Source organism: Sceloporus undulatus, chromosome 2, assembly GCF_019175285.1.
Source record: "Sceloporus undulatus isolate JIND9_A2432 ecotype Alabama chromosome 2, SceUnd_v1.1, whole genome shotgun sequence".
Classification (NCBI taxonomy): Eukaryota; Metazoa; Chordata; class Lepidosauria; order Squamata; family Phrynosomatidae; genus Sceloporus; species Sceloporus undulatus.
Genome location: NC_056523.1, coordinates 216,538,481 through 216,560,293, shown reverse-complemented (window position 1 = coordinate 216,560,293; position 21,813 = coordinate 216,538,481). Strand labels below are relative to the sequence as shown.

General features: G+C 39.3%; 1 protein-coding gene across 4 annotated transcripts in view; it reads right to left on the bottom strand.

The window, feature by feature from the left end:
- Positions 1 to 8,303: 8,303 nt before the first annotated feature.
- The window catches only part of MELK (maternal embryonic leucine zipper kinase), a 35,204-nt gene continuing 21,694 nt past the window's right edge, over positions 8,304 to 21,813 (bottom strand). For all 4 annotated transcript variants that reach the window (XM_042455758.1, XM_042455757.1, XM_042455755.1 and 1 more), the window contains exons 12-18: positions 17,965 to 18,096; positions 17,122 to 17,253; positions 13,573 to 13,786; positions 12,172 to 12,265; positions 11,552 to 11,720; positions 9,963 to 10,066; positions 8,304 to 8,912 (exon numbers count right to left, since the gene is read on the bottom strand). In XM_042455758.1, coding sequence (XP_042311692.1) covers positions 8,735 to 8,912; positions 9,963 to 10,066; positions 11,552 to 11,720; positions 12,172 to 12,265; positions 13,573 to 13,786; positions 17,122 to 17,253; positions 17,965 to 18,096 — 1,023 coding nt within the window. In that variant the 3' untranslated portion in view covers positions 8,304 to 8,734. The remainder of the gene's footprint in view (positions 8,913 to 9,962; positions 10,067 to 11,551; positions 11,721 to 12,171; positions 12,266 to 13,572; positions 13,787 to 17,121; positions 17,254 to 17,964; positions 18,097 to 21,813) is intronic.

The following is a 21,813-nucleotide window of genomic DNA, read 5'->3' as shown; positions in this document are numbered from 1 at the left end:
AATCACATTTTGCTGATAATGTAATTTTTAGTGAGGAAGTAAAGCCCTAGAACTGGAAAAAGGACACATGATACTTATAGGTACAATGATTTACATAACAGTCACTAAAAGCATTTATCATATTTACTTTTATCTCTCATGTCAATTTCAATGAAATACAGCGGTCTCACATATGGTGCACCCAACTGTTTTACTAACTCCTTCAAGCAGGTAATTACTTCAAGTATTTATATATGACTCAAATGTTTAATTATTAAGCTAACTATTAGGATAATTTAAAAGACGAATCAGATCATTTCAAAAGGTTAGGATTCCTCCCCCCTAGAACAAGTTCTTGAAAAGAAAATGTATAAATCAAAACAACAGAAAATTAAAATTAACAACTCTGGGGATTGCTGAATGATTTGCTCAGTTATATACAGACATTTCATTTTAAATTAAACTATTTTCTAGTCTGGTAAAACTAAGAGGTGTCAGCATTAAGAGTTGTGCACCCAGATTCAGAGTCCTCTTACTGAGAAGCAAGTCCTATAGAATTGAACATTCTCTAGGAAACACAGAAAAAGCAGGTTGCCAACCCACACCTAACTGTAAACTAGACCAAGAAAAATTCTCTATGAAGAAAACCTTGAACACCCTAATATTATAAAACCAAAGATGAATGGTTTACTTTGCATCCTCAAATGAATCAGAAGTGCCACATTCACTTTTTAAAGAAATTCAAGAGTGTTAAAATACACAACGCTTTGTCATAGTGACAGGCTTTAAAATAAACATGGTGTAAGTTATGCTGCCTAGTTGTGTATCAAGTAAAATTATATTTCTTCCCCCATCCCCAACAACCAAATTAGAATACACACAATATATTCCATTTGATATTTTCTCTCATTGGAAATTGATTTTGTCCAGACTTTTACTGCTCAACACATGCAAAGAATTAGGGACCCTGGAACAGTTTGTAAGGTGTTGTTGTTGATGGTAAATCAACTTTGGCAAGCAGCTTGTTATTAATTTTGCCTACTTGCAGGGGAAGAACAAATTAATTTCCCAATCTGTTGTGATTGAAACATGCTTACCTATAAGATTCTTAAAAGCAAAATTTATATGTAGAAGTGCCCTCCATGTGTGTCCAGTGTAGCTTACTCCCAAGTAAGTGTGACTAGGATAGATTGTAGGCAGCCTTTATTATCACTATGGGATGCTCCTTGATGGCGGTTATCTTGATATTTCTTAAGTGCCTGATCATTTAATACAGTTTTGATTGATAATTCCTGAGGAAAATCAACTACATAGGAATCTTCATGGTGCAGCTCTGCCAGATCGCAACCTAGTTTTGGGGTGGAATAAGGGCATTCTGGGTCCATGCAAAGAAACAAATAAGAATTGTTGGGATAAGGGTTCTATTGATGCACATTTTCATGGTACCCAGATGCATACTTGACATCCCCCAAAGATATAAATAAAACTATAGTGGGTGCACTGGGGTTTGGTTTGAGGACCCCCATGGATAACAGAGCCCATGGATGCTCAAGTCTCATTATATACAATGGCATAGTAAAGTGGTATGCCTTATAGAAAATGACAAAATCAAAATTTGCGTTTTGAAGTGAAATGGTGGTGGTGATGATGATGGATGGTTGAATCTGTGGATGAAAAATATGTAGAAATGGACAGCTGACTGTACAGAAACAAATACGTACAAGCTTGGATGCTGCTGTCAGGGGGTGATTTAAGTTCGCAGAGTGATGATTTTGCCCCCTGTCTTTGCCTTCCTAAACGTTACAAGAAAGGAGAGGATAAACACAGCTGCTGCTTTTGATATGAACCATAACACAGAGCCTGTACAGACAGGCCAAAATAAAGCTACATCGAGTCACTTTGGAGGTATGTTCTTTAAATGATGCATGCATTCTAAGAGGCCAGAAGTTGTGCCAAAGCAATGCTCCAGTTCTAAGGACTGGAGCACAGCTTTAGTACACCTTCTGACCTCTTACAACGCATGCATCATTTAAAGAACATACCTCCAAAGTGACTCGAAGTAGCTTTATTTTGGCCTGTCTGTAATGGGCCCACGGTTTTCTGGCTGTACTAAGTGTATTTCATGTACATTTAATTTTATATTCCACCTTTCACATTCAGAAATATTGATCTGGTAGGGAAGAGAACAATAACAAAATAAGCATGGGAAAATCATAAATTTGTTTTGGTAAAATGTCAGAAAACACCCCTAGAACCTAAAGTGGGTAATGCTCTCAAAAGCTGAATCAGCAGCAGCTGGTGGATCCTGTATCAGTGGAATAGTGAATCAACACTTGGTTTTCGTTCCTGGTTTAAAGGAGATATCCAAGGCACTAAATCATCAAAGCATCTCATCTAAAGCTACCCAATGCCCAAAACCAGTTCAATGCCCTGTTGACATGGGACCCACCAGATGCCTCTAGGCTGGATGTTACTCTTTAGACACCATTCTCCTCACCTGGTACAGGCTCCAGATTATCATGATGATATCATGACTTGATGCCAGTCTTCATATTTAGATAATTATTCTGAATTGAGCCATACATCATGGCTGGAATTCTGCTAGTGCACCAATGATGGCAGGAGGAAGAAGGATGTAAGTAAAGAGGTTCTGAAGGTTGCAGGACACTGGAGGAACAGGCTGTTCAGACTTTGTGGATCTTGTCCGCTTTCCTTCTCCATCCTCTTGTGATTTTGGAAAAGGTACAATCCCTAGGACGGTACACTGATACGATTCTACTCACTGTCTTCTTTGTAGACATTTTGTACATGAAAATAGATCCTCAGTCCTGCTGAAGTCATAGACACTCTAAATACAATTCAATGGCTCATGGTTTGCCACAGAAACCTAATGCATCTTATATTTAAAGATTTGTGTCCAGCCTAAAGGGAACGAATAGTGAAAAGGCCAAGATGGTTTTGGCCCCTCCAATTACTGTAAGAACAGGCCTTCATCCCCAATTTGGTTTGGAACTCAATTCATAGATTCAAATTGAGGCCCAATCTGGCCTGGATCCATATTGAGCTGAGGTTCTTTCACACTATACAATTATAGTGCTACATTCTACTTAAACTGCAATGGCAACATCCTGTGCAATCCTTGAGTCTGTAATTTGGTCAGAGCATTCTGGCCATGAATTATGTGTTCGTCCCTAAACTCCCAATCCCAGGATTCCATAGGAAGTTGGCAGGGTAGTTAAAGTGAAATCAAAGTGCTATAATTTTATAGTGTGAAAAGATCTGGATTAGTCTGGGTCAGAATAATTAGATCTGGCCTTCAGCTGGATCAGTTGCAAAACTTTAGTCTGCCTGCTTCTGTGAATTAGTAGCCTATAAGTGCTCCCTCCACAATATTTCATGCTTCCTGTTAAATGACATGGTACATTTTTCTACCCTCCACATTATATAATTGGATAGTGTTATCTCTGCACCATCAGATAAATAGAAAACTAGTAAAGCAGTCATGATTCAGTGGAATGGGTAACAGCGATAACATCACCCCACAGTTTCATCCCTGCAAGTGACCAAGTATAACCAAAGTAGAAAATGTTGCCATTGGGTCAGTTAGTTGTGGTATTTTTTTATTGGGGGGGGGATCTCAAGAAAAAATTGATGGTTAGAAAGTAAGCAGCCTTATTTGTTTGCCATTGCAAAGCTTTTTATTGAGAAATATATTTCCAGGGCTCTGCGGAAGAACTTGGACCATTTCATTCTCCTGCTTTCTGCACAGGCTTTGATCACAGAGCAAGCTGCTAAAAACATTTGGGTGGAGACGATTTCAGTTCTGTTACCTTTTTCAAGGACACACCGATGAAAAGCTTTGGGCAGAGCACCTCCTGCCAAAAGTATTAATGGGAAGGAAGCAAACTGTGACCTTGTTATCTCTTTTCTGTCCCTGCAATAATGGCTGGTGGCTTTCAGACGTATGATCCATACAAGCACCATGGCTTGTTTCCTAAAATACAGCACACTACTTTCATAAATTATACATGTCAGCTCAATAATTCCCCCAGGTTAATATATTGACTTAATTAAGTAAAACAAAGGGTGGATAATTAGACTAGCAGCCTAGGCTGCTCTTTGATTCATATTTCTTTTTTTTTTTAAAAAAAAACATATTTCACTATAGTTTTATGTATACTCCAAACTTAAGCAGTACATTATTTTAAAAAGTTCCTCGTAGAAATAACTAGTACTGTGTGCATCTGCTTTTTTCATTCCACCCCCTCAAAATATCAGTTTGTTATATTAGGTAGAAAATTCTAGAAGCCAAGTTTTGAAGCCAGTCCTCACAACTTTCTTTCTGTGACATATTTATCTCTGAACAGGTTCAGCAGAGACCAAGCAAGTTATATTTGGGGAGGTTTGTCAACCTATGGCAGGTCTGAACCAACTGAGGGTGAGGATCTTCATTGGGACCAAGGCTGCTGCCAGATTGCAAGATTAATGCTGTTTGACATCACTTGAACTGTCAAAGAATCATAGAGTTGGAAGAGACCGCAAAGGCCATCCAGTCCAACCCCCTGCCATGCAGGAAATCTAAATCAAAGCATCCCCGACAGATGGCCATCCAGCCTCTGTTTAAAGACCTCTAAGGAAGGAGACTCCAATACACTCTGAGGGAGTGTGTTCCACTGTCGAACAGCCCTTACTGTCAGGAAATGAAATGGAATTTTACATGGAAATAATTGTTATATTTTTATAAATATTTAAATATTAAACTGTCAATAGAACATTTCATTTTTAGCATCAATACTTTTTTTAAAAAAATAATAATACACAACTGTGGTTCAAGTATTATATATTTTCAATGACTACATGTAATGTATACGAGTCCTGTGTTAGGAAAAAGGATGGACATAGCTCAAATAAATAAATGAATTATTTCTTAATTACTTCTTAATATATTTCTCCAGCAGACCGAAAAGACAGCCATCAGTATCGTAACCTCACAAAACCAGTGGCAATATAAATGAGCAAAGTACAGTCCAACTTGGCAACAAAAGTGGAAAAGCTTGGTCAGGGGCCAACCTAGGTTCCAAATATGGCAGCCCAAGTAATAAGAACACAAGAAGATTCATGGGTGGGGCAGGTACAAAAAAGGATGCATCTTGATCGCCTTACTGACTATCCCTTTGACACAGTAATTTGTTTTCTACCAGGAATATTAGGCATAAGAAATCAGCACCATAGCTGAAGAAAGAAGAGCCTATTTCACACATCAGAGCGTGTAAGATAACTTGAATCAATTATCCCCCGCTTGTTTTTAGTTTAAAAGAGGGGAAAGGGAGGGGTAGGAAGGTAGATTTGCAGAATATACTGCTTTCTAATACCATCAGGGGTTCAATAAATGTTGCCTGAATTTGTTACAGTTGGACTGAAGAGATGCTGCTGTGATGATCAGGTTCATTGCATCAGGATAAAGCAGTTCTTCACACTGGAAGATTGTGCAAGGTTAAAAATATCCCAAAGTGGCCAAATTATCTTGACAACTATGCCAACAAAAGAATAAAGCTTTAAGGCTGCAAGCTAATATAACATGCAAGATTACCTGATCAAGGTCACTGTAGCCCAGCATCCTGATTTTGAAGGTGGCCAGTTAGATGTCTGAAAGCAACAAATGGTGTGAAGAGGGAGCAACCCTCACCTTTTGCTTGCTTCCAGCACCTTATGATCTAATGGCGATTCCATGTTTGGAAACAACCTGGCTGCCATGGGCAAGAGCCATTGGTAAATGGAAACCTCCAAGGCAGTTAATTCGATCTACATTCAGGGACATGCTGGCAGCCTTTTGGAAATGTATTTCTCTGACCTAGGCTCCCCATGGCAGCACTCCACATGAACAGAAAATGTTTTGTGACTGTAGCAGCTAGCATTCCATTTTTGGGCAAGGTTCTGGAGCATGTGGTGGCTATCTAACTGCAAGAGTTTCTGGATGAGCTGGGAAGGAGATAGCTTTGGTCACCTTAATGAAGGCCCAAGCTGGGAAGTGGCCAAGGAAAGTATGTCCCTAATAGTTCTGTTGGACCTCTCAGTTATTTGATACCATTGACCATGGTATCCTTCTGGCTGACTCTTTGGGATGGGAGTTGAGGGCACTGTTATGCAGTGGTTCCATCCCAAAGTCAACTCAGAAGGATGACATGGTCAATGGTATCAAAGACCACTGAGGCCCAGCAAAACCAAAAGGGACACACTTCCATTGGCCACTTCCCAGCATACGTCATCTACCAAGACCAAAGCTATCTCCTTCCTTTCTAGGAAGGCAAAAATTAAGTTGTGCTGGGGGACATGTTTGATGCCCTGTCTGTTGGCCTGTGGGGTTCCTCAGGATTTTGCGTTGTCCCCCATGCTATCTGATATTTACATGAACCTGCTGGAAGAGGCCATTCAGTTTTGGGGTGTGGTATCACCAATATGCGGATGACACCCAACTCCACTGCTCCTTCCCATCTAATTCCAAGGAAGCTATCTCAGTAATGAACCAATGTCTGTCAGTAATGATGAGGGTAAACAAGTTGAAACTTAATCAAGACTTAAGTGCTCCAGGGCAGTCAAAAGGCGGATCAGGTAACAGGGACTCTTGCCTGTGCTGGATGGGGTTACACTCCCCTTGAAATCTCAGGCTTACAGCTTGGGTATTCTACTGGACTCTGAACCTGGGTGCCAATTTCAGCAGTGGCCAGATCTGTATTTGTATAGCTACTAGTGTTACAGCTATTCCCATTCTTTGAGACATTAAATCAATATAGTGACATATACTTTGGTTACATCCTATTTGGACAACTGTAACAGACTCTATGGGGCTGCCTTTGAAAACTGTTCAGAAACCTCAACAGGTCCAAAATGCTGTGGCCTAAATAGGGAGCATATAACTCCCTTGTTCAAATAGCTTGATTGGTTATAGGTTCACCTTAGGTCCAGGTTACCTGAAAGATTGCATCTCCCCACATGAACCTGCCAAAACACTAAGGTCTTAAGGGGAAAGCTTGCTTGGTGAGAACATGAGAGCCTTCTTGCTCCCACTCTCTGAAATGCCCTTCCACAAAAGGCTAGGCTGAACCTCTCCCTGCTTTACTTTCACCAGCAAGCAGAGCTTTGTGTTTAAGCAGTCTTTTATTGTGTAAGCAGGGCAGCCTCTTTTTGGGGTGTTTTATTTATCTTTTACAATGTTTGTATGTCTTTTCAATGATTTTGTCCTGTTTTATGAGGTGATTTTAATTGTTCTCCAAATTTTATTGTGGGAGTTTTTAGTTGCCTCTCACTGGGAGCCACCTTGCATCCAACTCTGGGACAAAGGCAACATACAAATGAAATGAAAAAATAAAAAACCAATTCTGCCTACAATTATTCAAGATCGTCTTCCCACCCCTAATGAGCACCCATAGGGCTTACTACCCTCTGGCAGAACATGTTTTTTAAACAGCCCAGATGAAGAAAGCTAGAGTGAAATGGCAGCTGTTTTGTTTTTCAGCTCCTGCTTTCAGAGACAAAGAGAAAAGGCCTTCAGGAGGCATCACATTGAGAAGACCTGAATAATTCTCTCGACACATAGCTATAAACAGCTATTAGCACTAATAACTGGCTATCTGATGGTATGGAATCTCCACTTAGGGCTTCAGTGTGAAAACAGTGTTTGAAAACAGTTGAATAGACAATTCAAAGCACAGGTAACTCCGTGCTGTATGTTTTTGGCACAGGTAGCATATTCAGAAGGCTGGTGTGGCATATTGGACCCCTGAAAATCACTAGGGACCACAATACACCCATGTTCACATGTGGTGCTGCAGCTTTAACTTCAGCTTCATGCCAGTAGTACTGAAGAAAATTACTAGGATGAAAGTGAAGTTATAGATTCTTTCCCATTCCAGCAGTGCTGGGTGCAGGCGCAGCTTTAAGCTGCACTCACATATGCCAACAGTACCCTCAGTCTTGTTGCTCCCCCTCCTCCTAGCAATTGTTCTTGAAAAGAAGGTGCGTGAGAATGACGTTCCTCACATGATTCCCCCCCCCCCCCAGTAGTCTAGTTTCTGTGGGGAAACAGAGGACACAAAAGGCATTACTCCCATACACCTTGTTTCCCAGCAGAATCTAACCTTTGACTGTTGTCTTATTCTGCTGGGAATTAAAGCATGCAAGGACAATACTTTCCACATGCCTGTTGTTGTGGCGGTTAATGGGGTGGTAGAATTCCACAGCATCCCACAGGGGGCCAAGGAAAGCCCTAGGCCTCACTTGTAGCCTATATGTTGATCAATGATACAGTAGCAAGATTTGGCAATGAATGACCATAGTTACATGTTTATTACAGGGAAGTAGTACCAAAAAGCAAGCAAAAGTCATACCTGACTTTGGAACATAGCTGTAGCTTAGTTTAACCATTCTGGTAAATGCATTTCGAGGGTACAAATTCATTCTTATTATATGATGTCCCAGTGTAGAAATAAGAACACTATCTCTTTCGAAATCCAAATAAAGTTGGACAGATTCAACTGAGGCCAGACGAAGGCACAGTTGATATTAATATACAGATTTTTTTAAAAAAAGAGACTAGGGTAGATAAAGACACAATAGGTCAGATTTATTCACAAAGAAGTTTCTATTTAAAAACAAATAAAATATTAGTTCTTGGGACAGATTAAGTTACCTTACCAGAAACTAAAATCAACGTGGCTAAGTTGGGTAAACCTGTCCTATTGTCACAATGATCTGAGAGCTATAACTTGCAGCTAGACAGTATGTCTTCCACTAGCCGCTTGTAGACCCAAGCATCACCCTTCAGCCGCTGCCTCCGAATGCCCACAACTTCAGGTTTGCTTAGCTGGCAAACTTCCAGCTCAAACTGCATTGTCACTTTGCCAAAGTCTGACTGTGTTTGACACTTCAGTTTATAGCTGTGTAAGACAAAAGAAAAAGGAAAATTAGTTTAGGCACTTACAACAAATAAGGCATTGCATGGGAGACTATTACAAGAATAAAATGGGTAACGAGTCAACTATTACGCAAGCCTTACACCAAGGACCAGTGTATTCAATTAGTGAACTGAAGTGGAAAAATGAGGCACGGGAAGATATAAGGTAAAGAAAATATGTCACTTTATGGGACATGGGATAAAAGTTATGCTTGAATGTTCCTCTCACCCCTGCATAAAGCCTCCTTTAATCATCCAGTATTGCTACATATGATAAAGCAGGCCTAGATCTGAAACTGCATGCTGAATTTCAGACTATCATTATTGTGAATGATATGGTATTAGGCAACAGAGAAGAGATGGGACACAACAGGTTTCTTGGAATACAGTTGGCTCTTCTTATACATGGATTTTTTATACACGGATTCAAGCATCCATGGTTTGAAAATGTTCAAAAAAGTATAAATTTCAAGTATCAAACCTTGATTTTCCATTTTTTATAAGGGACACCATTTTGCTATGTCATTATATTTAATGGGACTTGAACATACATGGATTTTGTTATACACGGGGGATCTTGGAACCAAACCTCAGCATATAACAAGGGTCCACTGTACTATTGAACTGCACCTCCTAACATGTATCATGTTATCATCTACACTGGCTAGGAATGATAGGAGTTGCAGTCCATCACATAATAATAATAGTAGTAGTAGTAGTAGTAGTACTGTAATTTTATTCATACTCTGTCTCGCCAATGAGATCGAAGTGGCTTACAATAATATTAAAAACATTAAAATACAATAAAATACAATGCCCCATAAACCTACCCACCCACCATTGCCAATAAATCACAGCAATAAACAATAACAATAAAACAATACAGTTAAGATTTTTAAAATGGGCAAGACAGAGTCAGTGAGAGGTGACAGATGCTAACCCGGAAGCAACATATTCCTCACCCCTGTAATAGTGTGTCCAGAGAAACTATTTATCAAAATACTGGCTAGAATTAAGGATTATTGACACTTACCCTTTCTGTACATATTCAACTTTCTTCTTTGGCAGTACAGCAACTATCTCCTTCAGCAGCTCATCTGGACTTAGTAAATTAGTTGTTGTGACATTGTAATGAGCCTAGAAAAAGTGTTCAGTAAATACAGTAGTATCTCACAGAGATTTTTGACAAGTATTTGGTAACTTGAACTGTTCACATAAATTAACTTCCATTTTCTTGTGCCATTCACTGTCAAGGAGCTCCAGAAGCAACGCACCCCTCAGTATTGTTTGTCTTGGGGATACTTTGAATGTATCTATTGCATAATCTAAGCAGCACAACATAGAGAAGGGAACATTTATGGTTAACTTTGCCATTACAATGTGAGGAGCCTCAAAGATGAAGATCCAAATGACATTTGGTACACATGTCTATGACAGTGCTTTGAATATTCAACTATGACACTGGAACTATGGTTTAAATCCTGGCTCGGCCATGAAAACCCACTGGGTGACCTTGGGCAAGTCACGCTCTCTCAGCCTCAGAGGATGGCAATGGCAACCCTCCTCAGAAGAAACTTGCCCAGTAAGCTCAGAGATAGGGTTGTGTAGGCAAACAACACACACACACACACACACACACATATATATATATATCTATACTTCCATTCTGCATATCAGGTCTTAATATTTGGCTCTTCATTCTGTTTAACATTCTGTCTTGTGCATAAAAGCACAAAGACATTTCTTTCAAATATCTACCACTGCAAAGGTGATCATAAGACAACTCAAAGTAGCGCCAGGGCTTTGCTTTCCTAAAACCAAATATCTTGGTGTTCCAGTTGTAACCACTATAGCCTCTGCCAATTCGCCCCTTGAACTTTATTGAAGAACCTAAAAAAGTTTAATCCCTTGCGAGCTTCTCCTATCTACTTGCCTGCTACTAGTTAAGCATGACATCTGGGCTTTTTGTCAGATTTCTGTTCTGGCATGATCAGACAAGCTACAGTGCAAGAGCCATTTGGTAATATAAGGGCATTCAGCTGTAGCTGAGTCTCTGCCACTGAATTCCAGAAGCTGCTAGTTGCTAAAGCTGACCATAATTTGGACTTAAATCTGCAAGTAACCTTCCAAATTTTGTCCTTTTCCAATGAAAATACTAAAGCCTACTGGACTGTGAATTTAAGCAGGGCGCGCGCACACACACACACACACACACACACACACAGAGAGAGCGAGAGAGTGTATATATATTTAGGCAGGGCTGGGGGCACACTTAGAAAGCTTTATTTTGGAAGACAAGGCAACTCAGTCTAGTATGTTATGTGAAGTAAGTATTTAGCACTTTACAGTGGATGCTACAAGTTCATACACCTCTAGGACTAGCACTACTAAACCAAAGTAATTTAGAAAACAATTCAAAGAATAAGAACTATGTGACTAGTTGTTAACAGTTTTGTCAGCAATGAGGTGACAGCTTGCATACTGCCTAACATACTGTTTCATTGTTATGGGGATTCTGGATATTGTAGCCAAAAAGGTATCTGTATTTACTTCCATATTTAGTTAGACAGCATCCAGAAATCTCAGTATTAAAAGAAATCCCAGCAGATTTCACAAACCTACCTTTAACTTCCTTGGGCCATCTTTTGTAGACCCCTTCCTTTTATTTGGTGTTAGCATTGTGATCATTTTATCCAAACCTCTTTCAAGGCTCCCAAACATTTTGGTTCCTTTCCTTTTTTGGCCACTTTCCATATGAGCTTGGTTCAAGTCCAATTCTACTGAGCGACACCTGTCATGTTCCAAGACAGGAAGCACACCATTATTTTCAGTGGCTGGGAACTTGTGGTTGTAGATACTGTACACCAGTGAAAGGTCTTTTAACTACTGCTTTGGAATGGGAGAACTGACAATGAGATGGCTAAAGGACTAGCTGCACCACAGTAATTTGGGAATTTGTGAAAGAACTGTATATATGCTCCAATTCTCTGGGGTCACAAGAGTAGTTTTTAATTATGGAAAATAGGAATGTATCCAAGACTACCGAAGCGTGTAATGTTAAAGATTTTTTCCCCCACAGCCTTTTAATATTTGTTGGTAAGTGTAGGAAAGGATTTAAATAGGTTTTTGCAGAGCAAACATAGATGCCATTGCAAAAAGCTTTCCCCATCAATACAAGGATTATGACTGAACAATAGACTCTCTGAATATGTTCAAGCAACTGGACGTTTACGTTTACTTACCTTCTCTCAGGGCTAATGGCTCCTGCTGCTAATTCTTCTGATTTTGCAGGTGTTGGTAGCCTAACAGGGGTTTCTCTAGTGACTTGACTTCTGTCTGCAAGAAGCACCACCCAAGTTTGAATGAACATATTTAGACACAGGCTTTATCATTCCTTCTTGCTCCCTGTGCTTATTAGCTTGGTAGCAAGACAAGGTCATACACTGGCAATAGACTGGGCACATTTCACAGATTACCCAGGTGTGAAAGGAAAAATTATAAGATTAAAGAACTCTTTCTCCCACCTCAGCAAAGCACCCCAAAAAACTGTATAAAGTCTGAACACAGTCAGTGCCCCCAGAAGGCAATGCATGTTAATATGTACCAAGCGCCAAAATGGAAGATACGAGGCGACAGAGAAGAGGTGGTACTTAAAGGAAGATACTGTGCAGCAGAAACTATTAAAACCTTTGCAGGTTGAAGGGAAATAAGCTGGTAACAAAAAGTAACTTTTCAAGTAATCATGTACAGGGGTACCTCGGGTTACGAAATTAATTCGTTCCGCCGCCGCTTTCGTAACCCGAAAAGCCTTCGCAAGCCGAAAACCCATAGGCGCTAATGGGGAAAAGCCGCGATTTCGTGTGAAATAGCGCCGAAAAGCACCAAAATTTTCTTCGTAACCCGAAATAACCTTCGTAACCCGGAACAGTTATTTCCTATGGGATTTTTTCGTATCCTGGAAATTTCGTAACGTGGGTATTTCGTATCCCGGGGTACCACTGTATTAATAGCATTTCAATACGATAGCTTATTTAATTGCATTTTAACTTTTTTATCATCAGGTTTTTAGCTCTATCTTGTTTCAGCCTTTTTGTAAGCTACCTTCAGTCTCCTGTCAGGAAAAAGACAGATTAAAAATGAAATTAGTGAAATAAAAGTATATTAAAATGCTTGGCCAATTACTTTCGATGCACTAGTTACAAAATTTGGTATTTATAAAGATATAGATAAGCATTTTAAGAATGCTGTTGTGGAGATTCCTTGAGAAAGTTGTTAGAAGTGCATTAAAATGGGCAAAACGTAGATTGTGGAACCCCATCAACACCCCTATTAAAATCTGTTGGGTTGACATCCTTCAAAATCTTATCGATATGGAAATTATTGATGAAATGAGGGATGGAATGGAATAGTCTTCTGCCCTCAGTGTTTGAAGTTTTGTTTCCCCATTACCCCAGGGAAGAAGCACACATAACAACATGATCTCAGGTGACAGAGCAAGTGGTCTGATATATCATGAGGCAGGAACGTTCAGCACAAGGAAGCCAATTGCTATAGTGGCCTCATGACAACTGTCAATCTGTACTTCTACCTCAGCTTCTACCCCACCACAGTATTTCTGAGAGCACTTTCAAAGGTTTCCATACCTTCATGTGGAAGTGCATGGTTTGGAGCAGTCAGCACTCTGTTCTCATTCATGACACAAGTTGGCGTCTTGGGAGGAGGCAAAACAAAGGGCTCTGGCTTTGCTGTAATGATGGTGCTACAGTTTTCTTTGTTGGCATGTCTCTTTGTTCCCCCTCTCCTTGGCACAGGAAGATGAGGTGGTGTGAACTCTCCACCATCCAAGAACATATGAGGCTTTTAAAACAGGATAATATTGATGAAGGGAACATTTTGCTTTGCCTTCTTCAAGTCATTTGTGAGTATCAATCTTGCTTGCCAGGTGACCAATTTTGATTATCCCAAATATCGGTAATTATCTTTGTGGCTTTCTCAAGGGACAATTCTATGTATCCACACATTAAGTAATTCAGTTTTTCCCTTTCCCCCAGATCAGAACATTAGCCCTTTATGTACACACCCATCACTGCTATATGAGTTAGAAACATTGGTCTAACATGAAGTTCATAAAATCATTGTCATTGCCTAGCATCTTTTCAGTGATATATTCAGGCATAAACAAAATTTACTACATAATGTCCAGGGAAAGGTACATTATCTATAGTGAACAAACAATGTATCCAATATACTGCAACAACACACCAAAAAGCCTTATTAGTACAGTGGACCCTTTTTATACGCTGGGGTTTGGTTCCAAGATCCCACGTGGATAACAAAATCCGTGGATGCTGAAGTTCCATTAAATATAGTGACATAGCAAAATGGTGTCCCTTACAAAAAAATGGAAAATCAAGGTTTCATATTTGAAATTTATACTTTTTTGGAACATTTTCAAACCGTGGATGCTTGAATTCGTGTATTAAAAAAACTGTGTATAAGAAGGGCTGACTGTATAACTGAAATCTTATATTACTTAAAATAATACAAGTAGTTACACAACTTTGTAGGAATGGACCAATGGATTGATGCAAAACAAACACAGCATCTTTCAGAAACAAATGAAATTAGTAGTCCATTAACAATACAGAAAGATAAGTTAGATTGAGGTACTGTACAATATAACTTCTTTCAGAAAGTCATAAATTCTATACAATGATGTTCAAAAACCATATTCAGTCTTCATACAGATGTCCTTAAAACTTTATTCAGAAGTAGTCACAGAGTTGCTGTATTGATGTCTCGAGTTGAACATTCCTGAGTCAAGTCTTCACACTATGACCACTAATTTCATTTATTTCAGAAAAATGCTGTGTTGTTTGTTTTGTATCAATCCATTTGTCCATTCCTAGAAAGATGTGCAACTATTGGCACTGATTTCAGTAATATAAGAATTCTGTTACAGGAATAAGGTTTCTAAATATATCATTTAAGTATATTAGATACATTGTTTATTCTCTATAGATATTGTATATTTCCTTGGACATTATATAACGTGGTGCATTTAGAGTATAGTCAGTCTTCCACATCCACGGATTTTTTTATCCATGGATTCAAGCATCCAGAGCTTGAAAATATTTCAAAAATATACAAATTCCAAAAAGCAAACCTCTATTTTATCATTTTATATAAGACACACCATTTTACTATGCCATTATATTTAATGTGACTGAAACCAAACCCCACTGGATACCAAGGGCTCACCGTATTCCCGTTTTGGAGTATCACTTTCCATGGTTGTCTTTGCTGTAAATGAAATTTACACCTGCGTATGTAATTTTTTATGGTGGAGCATGGAAGAATCAGCACCCTCATATGTTGCAGCTTCATCCACAAGCTGCCTACCTATCTGCAGGCCAAGCACCCATGTTCTCAACCATTCAGTGGCCAGGAGAGGTTGCAAGGATGATGAGGGGCAACCAGGAAGCCAGCTGGTCTCATTTCTGCAGCTGTCCACAGGAACTAAAAAGGCATCCTCCAGGGGTCCTGCACCAGGTGACACTCAATATGGGAGGGGGGGGGGGGCTTCCAGGGGTGGCACATGCTTCATCCCCTCATGCTGCCGTGTCCTTTTCCTGATGAGGAAAAGGATGGGATGGTGCAGGGATAGGGATCACTGTGTGGGGACAGGGAGCAGTGACAGTGCAGGGTGAGGGCCTGACCAGATGTCACCCCTCTTCTGGGGTGTCACTTGGTGCATGGCACACCACCCACCTAGTAACTCCACTGGGTCCAGGAGGATGGCATCATCTTCCTGAAAACTGGCTATAGAAATACAAATAGCTGTTGTCTGCTGCCTCTCATCTTCCCCTGTTCACTGAATGAATGGCTGTGTGTGGGGCACCCGGATTGTAGGCAGGTAGGTCAAGTGGGAGGGAGAGGGGACAAGACTGCAGGGTCTACACTGCAGCATCTCAGCCATTCTCTGTACCTTTAAAATGAATAGCCCAATATTCTGCATTACCTCATTTCTACAACTTCCAGTTCCATCAAGTTACTAACTTTATCCTAACAAAAATATTTCAATTTCTTCTAAATTAGAACCTGTATTTTTATCTCATTTTTCATTTGGAAGATTCAATAGCTGCTTCTATCTGGGGCCCTTTCACACTATACAATTATAGTGTTATAATTCGACTTTAACTGAGCTGATTCCATCCTATGGAATCCTGGAATTAGAATTAGGGGTTCAGAGAGGAGTATTTAGAATTCCCAGCCAGAGAACCCTAGAGCCTCACTAAAGTAAAAATCCCATAATTGCATAGAACGCTGCCATGACAATTAAAGTGCTATAATTGTGTAGTGTGAACGTGTCCCAAGTCTCCTATCCATTACTAATTATATTGTTTAATTTTATCTGACAATCCATAAAAAGTTTACTTTTCCTGTTGGTCCAGCTATCTCACTAATGTCTCTATTATGCAGATGTTGTTGGACCCCAACATGCATCAGCCTCAGTCAGTACGGCCAGGAGGTAAGATAAAGATTTATGGGTGTTTTCATTTAACAGCTACTGGAGGACCAGTAGTTACAAACACCTGCACTACTCTGCTGCAGCTTTCAGGCCTTCAGACAGAAGTCTTCCTCAGGCTTGTATGTAAGTATTTCATTTGGAAATTTTATCATGCATTATAGTACTGTGCCATCCTCATTGGGACAAAAACTATCACACTACCTATCCATCCTAAATATGTCTTCCATTCAGCTCAATTGAACTGGGGCACATTCAAGCAAAATTATTGTTTAACCTTTTGAAACTACATCTTCATATGAAAGTTGTTTTAAGAAAGAACAATCAATAAGTCAATACAGTCGGCTCTTCTTATACATGGATTTTTTATACATGGATTCAAGTATACACAGTTTGAAAATGTTCAAAAAAGTATAAATTTCAAATTTGAAACCTTGATTTTCCATTTTTTATAAGGGACACCATTTTGCTATGTCACTATATTTAATGGGACTTGAGCATACACAGATTTTGTTATACACGGGGGATCTTGGAACCAAACCCCAGCGTATAACAAGGATCCACTGTATTCAGTTTGAATAGAATGCAGCCCCAGCTCCAAAGATAGTTTACATCACATACTGAGAAAATATATTTGACTTAAAATGGTAACAGTCACAGATACCTGTTTGGTTTTGGGTGAGTTGCACAATGTTGTTTGAACTTCTTCAGCAGAGGCTAAAAATTCCATGGATCCACACACATAAGGTGTTTCATTACTGTCTAGGTCATCATCATAACTTAGAGTTTTTTTGACCTGTCCAAAAGAATGTTTACAAAAACCTCATTGGATGAATCACTTTCAGACCTGCTTTGTGGTTAATTCAGATTATTACAAAAATAGGCTATTATAAGAAAGCAAAGTAGCCAAGAGTTTTTGGTACTGATACGTATAGTTTCAGTAAGATTGAATTAAAGAGTTAATGAATAATTCATCATCACTTTGGTTAACAAATGCTACTCCCATTAAGAAATGGTTGAAAGCCATTTTTCCTTATCATCTCTAGAAATGGGGACATCCAAACTTGTTTAGTCATTACAGTAGCTAGTCATGAGAAAACATTTGGCTACCCAAAGAGATATTTGCTCTCTGAGTTTGGAGGGCTTAGTGGAGACCCAGTGGAGCATGATGCTCTTTCAACCACGGTGCTCCTTCTTTGGAAAGCTTGGAGCCTGTGATGTGGCATTTACAGGTTGGTCTCCTGTTCAGGTGCTAAATGGGTGGTGGTCTGATTAGCTTTAAGAAACCAACTTTCTGTGCCTTTCAGCCATCCTCTGGATATTATACTTTTAACAGGTATAATTTTATTACATTATACCTTGTAAGCTAGAACACAAATGCATAATAGCCTTAATGTTTCTCAATTCCAAACAATGTTCAGCTTCAGCTTGCTACAACTTAAAGACATATCTATGTTACCTCTTCAATATGACACATTGCTCCTAGGATTAAAGTCAGATAACATACCTTCCGTTCTCTAGATGGAGTGATGCTGGCACAGTCTGCTGTTAGAGAAGGAATCCTCAGACGAACAGGTTTACCATGAGCCTTCTTGGATTGAAGCAAAAGGTATGTCGCAGACACATGGTCATATTTCCACTAACAATATAAAGCAAATGTTACTTTTTAAATCCATATTCCTGGGGGTGAGGAAGATACTTGTCTAAAAACTGCTAGCAATTTTAGGGAAACTAAAATTGCCTACATTAACGATATTTTAACCATTTTTGCTTAGCTGTATGTTACACTTAAAATTTTTTATTTGGTACTGGATAACGAACACTAACTAGATGAGAACCTAGAATGCAAAAATATACAACTGAGCACTAATGTTAGAATCGCCCAATCCATTGTATCCCCATCACCATGTACAGATGTGAGAGCTGGACAGGGAAGAAAGAGGTAAAAGGATTGCACAGAAGCAACATTACCCTAAGTACCCTCACCCCTTTAAAGTAGAAAAATCTTTGGGAAGACTCCCAAGGCAGAGATGCTTAACAGTTATGCATTTAAACTGAGGAAGTTTGGGAAAAGGTGAAAGAGAGCAGAGTGTGAAGGGAGAGGGTCTATAAGATTTCCAAAAATCATCACAAGAGACTGGTATTTTAGTGCCCTATGCAACAGTGCACTGGAAGTGATGAGAACTTTGTGATGTCCAGGAATAGGATAAACAACTAGACAGATTTCAGCACATAATCCTCCTCCTAGAAAAAAAAATCAAACAGCTTCTCCTTCCCCAGCTTCGAAAATGTTCCCTTTCCATTTAAAGGGAGGATATTCCGAGTTCTACAGTTTGGCTCAAAACCCAAGCCTGTCTTACTACTCCGAAGAATTTTTGCTAAGTTACAGAAGCACACATTTTTATGTCTTCAATCTTTTTTCTGTCTTTGGCCGAAAAGAAGACATGTATATTTTGTCTAGTTGAATACATTTGTCCATTTAGAATCAGAACCACATTAATTCCACCCCTCCCCTTTATGATTAGAGATTTCTGTGAAATTTGCCTTCTGCCTCAAGCCTCTACTGCATTAATGTTATAATTGTAAAACAGTCTGTACTTTTCGAGTCAATGTGCCATGAAATATGCAAATTCTTACCATGAAATAAGGATCTGATTGCCATGAAGAGGAAGCCTGAGCAGTAAGAATTTAGATTTGCAAGATGTTCCAAAGAGATGTGGACGCTAGTGAATTCTATGTATCACTGCTCTCTCTCACACACAGCGACACACACCATATTGACAGGGACAGTTGCAAGAGAGCAATTACTTAGCCAGTGGTTTTCAAACTGGAACTCTGTGGTTCCTCAGAAGTTTAACAGAGGATCCATAATTGACTTCAGTAATGAGGACAAGATTTCCTGAAGAACTGCGTAGCCTACCATTCCTTTTAATCAACAAAGATATAGAGAATTGCTGGGGTGTAATCTAGACGTGGCCTAGACATACACCTATTGCATTTTATTAATTGATAGGCCTACCACACCCCATGTGTGTGCTAACCATACTCATAATCCACTGCAACAGTCATAACTATAACTATTGCAAATGTAGGAGTCTTTTTTTAAAGTTAGATAACCCAGCATCTTCAGAGAAATAGCAAAAAACCACAAGTTTAAGACCAGAGGCCAGACAGCAGAATTTGATATACAGTGTACATAATAAAGATACATACAAATAATTATCAATCAGTCAAAGTATATCAAGTTAGCTCTGGCAAAAAGAGTAACTTTTAAACTGTCTAGTGACAAGATATAATCTTAGTCTTATTTTCTATGTTTTATTACCAATTTAACTGTTCCATTTTATCTTTTTTAATATGGTATTGGATTCATTTATGGTTGTATGCAAAATCCTGGCTGGCTAATGTAAATGAATTTGTTGTTGTTAAATAAAAATGTATCTGACATAAAGAAGGCTTTTTCACTGCTACTTCTTACCAAGGTTTGGGGAGCTCTTTCTTTGCAATACAGAAAAACTAAGTAGTTATAGACACCATTTCAAGTTGATTCCTTATAGAGATACATTTGTTTAAAGTAGTTGCTTTCCACCTTTTCAGTTTCAAGGAGGGAAAGAAATAATCCAGTTTGACACCACTTTTATTGTCATGGCTCAATGCTATGAAATTCTGGGAATTGAAGTTTGTTGTGGCACCAAGGTTCTCTGACAGAGAAGACTACGGTAATTGTCTCACAAACCTACAATTCCAAGAATTCCATAGCCTTGAACCACTGCAGTTAAAGAAGTATCAAACTGGATTATTTCTGCAGTGTGGATGCAGCCAAGGAATACAGCTTTCCCACAAACATTATTCAGAAAGTATGTGGTTGGTGGAGAAACCTAATCATAACTATGTGAAATCTGAAAACTTTTTTTAAGTCCAGTTGCAACTGGGGTCTTATTCTGACAAAGACAAAGGAGGTTAAAAAGGGACAGAAGATGTGCTTGCACACAGGCTGGATACTGGATCAGGCAAAGAGGAAACGAGGACCTGAAGCATAGACTAATACAGAAATCTGTTAAAGTGGGCCTTTTTCATCCGGGGGGTGGGAGTGTCATCCCAGATATGAAAAATGTAGACAGCTGTGCCCCATATTATTCAATGGGCAGTGATGTGTGCACATCTACACCATCATTGAACAATATGAGGGATGGTGAGCCGCAGACCTCCAGTCTGCAGATTGCTATCCCAACATTACAGCAGGTCCACTGTACTTCCATCTGATTAGTTACTTAAGAGTCATGGTCAATCCCCTGATAGTTCAGATCACATGGTCCAAGTTGGTCTTTCACCTCTGGCCCCCAGATGGTGTCACAACACTGTAGTAGCAATTGAACCAGTAAATCATCAAAATATAAGATGCCTAAGACCTTATCTTACAATCGAGGTAGCTAGTTTCTAAGTTCACACAATTTACTTTTTCTTTTACACTATAACCCCCAAATCCACCAGAGTAAGTTAAAAAAATTTAAGAGTTCTGAGCACAAGAATTTTTCAGCAGCATCAGCATCAGACCTTTGTTGTTGTTAGTTGCCTTCGGGTTGAACCCAACTCATGGCAACCCTGGGGATGAGACATCTCCAAGACACCTTGTCCTCTACCTCTCTGCTCAGATCCTATAGGCACAGGTCTGGGTCTTTTTGGTTGTATCTAGCCATCTGGCATGCAGTCTTCCTCTCCTATTTCCTTCCACCTTTCGTAGTGTCAATATTTTTTCCAACTGATTCATTTTTCCTCATGACATGTCCAAAGCATGACAGCCACAATTTAGTCATCTTCAGCTTCCAATGAGAGTTCAGCTTTGATCTGTTCTAGAACCCATTTGTTTGTCTTCTTGGCCCCTAATGGCATTCTCAGTACTCTTCTCAAACACCACATCTCAAATGATTTGATTTTTTTTCCTATCAGCTATTTTAAATTATCCAGCTCTCACATCCATACATAAAGATGGGGAATAATCCCTTACTGTTAAAAAAAATAGCCAGAGATCTGCTAATTACCCAGAAATAAAACACTAGATTCAGATCTGCCTTCTGTCTAACAGTCTCAACATTTCCCACAGAACTGGAGAAGGTAGTCTGCCGGCAATGATCGGAGATGGAGTCCTAACAGAACTTTAAAGCAACCCAATGTTTTTTTAAATAGATGAGAAGCCCTTGGCCTAAAGCAAAGGGAAATTATAGCTTATAGCTCTTAATCAGCATGTTAGACAGCTTCAATGCTAGTGAAAGAATAGTACAAAATTAGAGTATGAGGCACTTGTATTTGAGGATTTAAATTAATATTAAAATAGAGATATTAGCTTTGTGAACCACTG